The sequence below is a fragment of the Salvelinus sp. IW2-2015 genome, unplaced genomic scaffold (genome assembly GCF_002910315.2).
Source record: "Salvelinus sp. IW2-2015 unplaced genomic scaffold, ASM291031v2 Un_scaffold4199, whole genome shotgun sequence".
In the NCBI taxonomy this organism is placed as follows: domain Eukaryota; kingdom Metazoa; phylum Chordata; class Actinopteri; order Salmoniformes; family Salmonidae; genus Salvelinus; species Salvelinus sp. IW2-2015.
The window spans coordinates 61,556-67,031 of record NW_019945470.1 but is presented as its reverse complement, the minus strand read 5'-3'; the positions used below and the strand labels follow the sequence as shown (position 1 = coordinate 67,031).

At 41.3% G+C, this 5,476-nt stretch overlaps 1 protein-coding gene across 1 annotated transcript in view; it reads left to right on the top strand.

Moving 5' to 3' along the window:
• Nucleotides 1-2,708: 2,708 nt before the first annotated feature.
• Nucleotides 2,709-5,476, top strand: part of LOC139026249 (zinc finger protein 180-like) — a 15,703-nt gene continuing 12,935 nt past the window's right edge. The window contains exon 1 of the mRNA XM_070441532.1: nt 2,709-3,271. Within this exon, the coding sequence (XP_070297633.1) occupies nt 2,956-3,271 (316 nt within the window). The 5' untranslated portion in view covers nt 2,709-2,955. The remainder of the gene's footprint in view (nt 3,272-5,476) is intronic.

Here is a 5,476-nt window from a genome sequence, read left to right as displayed (position 1 = left end):
TCCCGACTCATTGAAAGGGGGTCATATAAACATTGCTTTTTAATTTTATTTAAATAAGGCAATCATGCTATAATCGGCATAGTTTCTCAGACCAAATCTTCATTCTGGCTTAAACAAAGCAATCTAATCATGCTCCAGTAAAATACAGCTACAGGGAATGCAAAAAATGGCTTCTGCAAAGCACATATATATTGTCCAATCAACATCCACACATTGATTTCATTCTTCGGGTCTTTATTCAAACACAAACACACTTGGAATAAAATGCTCTTTCAGTGTCTTGTTGCAGGTTGTGCAATGTTCAAAAGTGTGTGAGAGATTAGTATTAGGGGGTCAAGTTTGGACGGTGGTACATATGCAAGCCAAGATTGTATATTTCAGGACCATGGACAGCAGCAATATCAACATAGCGATATCTGTCATTCAGCACCACATGACAGTAGACAGCGGCCATCTCATGTGAAGTTGGCACTGGGGAAATCCCATGTAATGAGAAACGAGGCCTAGGAGCCAAAAAGACTGAAGGAGAAGACTCCCACAGCAACTCTATGCTAAACTGTTCTGCCACATTCATTTCAAATGTTACATCTTTCGATTTGTAAATAATACTGAATACATCTGCAAATAATTGAAACTCACTATTCAAACTACACTGTACAGATTTAGTGTGTCTGTGCATCATAGGTACAACTGTAAGCAATTCAGTTCTCAAATGTATGTTTAATGTGAGAAACAAAATTAAAAACACCTGTTAGACCATTAAAATGCGGACTGTCATGCATTTTTACTATTACCAACAAGACAACGAAGTGATACGTGCCATGGAGACTTATAACAGATAATTTATAAACACCAAAAGTTCCCACGCTGAGCGATATTGTTTACTACACTATTATGCATACAATCCAAGTCATACGTTTATTGTCATTCAAATTCTTATTTTTAACCGAATATTTTTGCAAAAGTGTTAATTGTGTCAATTCAGAGCTCGGAAATATTGGAATAATGTGCTTAAGCGGACTGACACTCAAGGCGCACAACAGGATAACACAACAACGACATTTTCAATTGACAATCATGGGTGCGGATGTGGTCGATTTGTTTATATATGCCTATACAAATCTATGTATTTAACTTGTAAACCAAGGTTGGATTAGTAGGTCTAAGCAACATGCACCTGGATAATCGCGTCATGAATCGGGACGGGCTCCTATGTCCTCATATACACATTATGACATAATAAAGAGCTTAATCTTTCATTCCATTTCTCCATGTGTTCTACACATTCCATTTCTCCATGGCAATAGAATGTAACATTTCTATTTTGCGCCAAACATCGCCTACAACTCAATTCTAAGTGCAGCATATTGGACGACTCCACAGTCATTGATCATTTGCGACTTTAAGTCATTCCTGTTATCTCTAGAGCACCCTATAGCGCTATATCTATAGCGCTGCATTTCTTCCCCATCTTACCATGGATAGGGTTTGGTGCATTCCGGAGTTCACTTATGGTCCCACAAAGGTAATCTTAGGAGAAATTCATTTTAGCATACTGTAAATGCCTGTGCATAATGTGCATAACAAAGCATAATTATTTTCATTATCTTCAAAGGAATTCTGTAGAAGCAGCCTTTATTTTCAGACTCTGCAGGCCTGCTGGGAGGAAACATATTACAATAAACAGGTAAGATTCATCCCACAAAAACATAAACAACAGAAAGAGAGTTGTATTTCAAGACAGTTTAGAGAAGTTGGTCATAAGAGTTCTTATTATCACTTGCTAATTGTCAGGCATGAGTGAAATGTTGCGAGAGGCCCTTCTGAAAGCACATGATATGGTATTTCGTGGCACGGTCTCACACCTTACCTCATCTTGCAGAAGAAGCTCATGGTCCACTATCTGCTGCTCCAGAGTCAAGGCCAGGTCCCGCCCCATGTCACCACAGAGCACATGAGCAACTGGCTGGTGTCTCAGGGCAAAAAATCCCTTAGGGAGAGGCGAGTACCACGTCAGCACTCACCTTCACTGCCATTCCCTGCCACCAGCAGCACTCCAGGGGGTGTGGGTAAAATAAACAACAGAAAAATCAGAAGCCAGGAATGTTGAATTGCTCTGTGTTTTATTTGAAGGGTGTGGAAGGAAACCTTGGAGGAGGGAAACGACCTCGCTCGGCTGGTAAGAGAATGAGAGTTAGAGACATACAAGTTAGTGAGCTCTTTACTAGCCTTTCAACAACTGGTTAGCACAGCAGGATAGATCTGTTGTGAAATTACACTAAGGGCACTTCCTGTTTCATACTGCAGACCTGGGAAGTAAACACTGGCCTAAAAACAATGAACATAGAGCACGAGGCTTTCTGCAAGGTCCGCCGCTCCATGCACCCCACCTCGCCAGCTGACATGTGAGTTCCATGTACTGCCCTGCATATGACTTGATCCATTTATCTACACATCTGTAACTACGCAGAAACAGACTAAGACAGTGTTCTATGTGAGCACATTGCACATCGTTTAGCTTTGTCTTCTCCTTTTTCAATCAACACATGCTTCTCTTTGAACGACATAATATAATATTAAACGTTTATTGAAATAAATGAAAAATACACTTTTGGTTCCTCAACTGCGTTACCCACTCCAGTCAGCAGATGGCGATGTGCGTCTTAGATTCAGGCGATGCTGCCAATGTGAAGTATAATCTAGTGGACCGGACGCTCCTTCAACAACAACAGCTAGTCAGACACCTCGGTAGCTTTCTAGCAAACATAGCTACAACATTCACGCTCTTTACACTGTTTTGGTGTATATTAGTCGATGTGTTTGAAACACACTTCTGTCGTATGTACTTGTTGGCCCATTCAATTATATATGTACGTTGTTTGTCAGCTAGCTGGTTTGCTAAGTTAGCTTAGAACTAGGCTAGTCGCTAATGCAAGCTAGCTAACATCTCCGACCATGAGTTCACTAAGCTACTCTCCTCCTGCTAAAGAAGTGGCAGTCTGCTGGACGGAGAAAGAAGGTATTGTGAAAGAGGAGGAGGCTGTTACAATACAAAAACAAGTAGAGGGTGAGGCTGTTACCGTGAAAGAAGAGAAAGACGTTACTGTGAAAGAAGAGGAAGAAGCGTTCAGAGTGAAAGAGGAGGAGGATGTTACAGTAAAAGACGAGGAGGAAGAGAAAGAGGAGGATGCAGTTTTTGGTGTGAAAGAGGAGGGGGAGATTACTGTCACATTGGAGGCAGAAGAGGCGGTTGGAGATCTGTTTAACACCAGTAAGTACCGTCTCTGCAGTCGTTGAACCAATATGCAGTAAAGGGGTTCTACACTTTAATGTTGTTCTGTACGAATGGCTGAAGCTACACTGTAACGTGTAGAACATCAAGAGTGGACCATCAACAAAACGTTAACAATTGATCAAATGCATCCATTGACAATGCCTGAAATATTGTAGTCCAAGATGTACTCTTAGAGGGGCGATCAGCAGTTGTAACATCCATTTTGGGACTTATACATTAATGATATGTACCCATTGTTTCTTCACTTATAAATGCCTCATGAGCTTAGTTCAACTGTCGTACCCCATCAGAACCCAAAATATAAGCTTTTTTTACTCCAATGTTTATCAGTAAATGTAAACAAACACTGTATATCCTCAAAACATGATTAATTGATTTAATTGAGTCTCAAGCATTTCTAAAATATTTAACATTTTCCTTTAATTATTAAAAGAAAATCTAATTCAGAATAAGTAACGTAACAAAATGTGTAAAAAAGGAAGCGGTCTGAATTTAATGAATGCACTAGGGCCCCAACTAAAAAAATCTTGGGTCAACCAAGAGTCGTCTTTTCTTTCTACCCACCGATTGGTAGAAATGTTACAACGTGTATTTTCCCATATATAGACACACCCCATGTGTTTTAATTAAATCAACTATATGTACTGAACTGGTCTGATGCTTTAAGCACGCTGTTTGATTAAATAATTAAGACACACAAATGACTCGGGAGCCAGAGATCAAGATAGCCTAACCATCAGAAAAAAACTCTTCCTCCTCCCGCTGCTGCTTGCCTTCGTAAATTCTGATGTTATGCTCCTAAAGTTTCTGGTAATAGGCTACACCAGCAGTCGTTAGGCTCCTATAGTTTCTGGTAATAGGCTACACCAGCAGTCGTTATGCTCCTATAGTTTCTGGTAATAGGCTTAACCCAGCATCGTTATGCTCCTATAGTTTCTGGTAATAGACTACACCAGCAGTCGTTGTACTCCTATGTTTCTGGTAATAGGCTACACCACAGTCGTTATGCTCCTATAGTTTCTGGTAATAGACTAAACCAGACGTCGTTATGCTCCTATAGTTTCTGGTAATAGACTACACCAGCAGTCGTTATGCTCCTATAGTTTCTGGTAATAGACTACACCCAGCAGTCGTTATGCTCCTATAGTTTCTGGTAATAGACTACACCAGCAGTCGTTATGCTCCTATGGTTTCTGGTAATAGGCCACACCAGCAGTTGTTATGCTCCTATAGTTTCTGGTAATAGACTACACCAGCAGTCGTTATGCTCCTATGGTTTCTGGTAATAGGCTACACCAGCAGTCAGCAACACTTTTCCATTTGGTGCCAAGTTATCTGACCATTTCTACTGATCTGGTGCCTATGATCACTTAGCTACATAGCTAATGCCTGCTGGACTGTTCATTAATCACGGTACTCCATTTTGTTTATCTGTCGGCCCCAGCCTCGAACTCAGGCCCTTTGTGTAGTTAACTGACCCTCTCTGCCCATTCATTGCCATTTTACCTGTTGTTGTTGTCTTACCCGTTGTTGTCTTAACTTGCTCTCCCAATCAACACCTGTGATTGCTTTATGCCTCGCTTTGTCTCTCTCTAATGTCAATATGCCTTGTATACTGTTGTTTAGGGTAGTTATCATTGTTTTATTTTACTGCGGAGCCCCTAGTCCCACTCAACATGCCTCAGAGAACTCTTTTGTCCCACCTCTCACACATGCGGTGACCTTACCTAGCATAACTGGTGCCTCCAGAGATGCAACCTCTCTTATCGTCACTCAATGATTAGGTTTACCTCCACTGTACCTGCTACCTACCATACCCCTGTCTGTACATTATGCCTTGAATCTATCCTACCACGCCCAGAAACCTGCTCCTTTTATTCTCTGTTCACAACGCACTAGACGACCAGTTCTGATAGCCTTTAGCCGTACCCTCATCATTCTCCTCTGTTCCTCGGGTGATGTAGAGGTTAACCCAGGCCCTGCGTGTCCCTAGGCGCTCTCATTTGCTGACTTCTGTAACCGTAAAAGCATTGGTTTCATGCATGTTAACATCAGAAGCCTCCTCCCTAAGTTTGTTTTACTCACTGTGTTACGGATACAGGTATTCTGTGTGTATCCTGTGTGTATTTCTTTTCTCTCCTTCTCCCCTACTCACAGGTGACCATCATCATTCCCCAATCA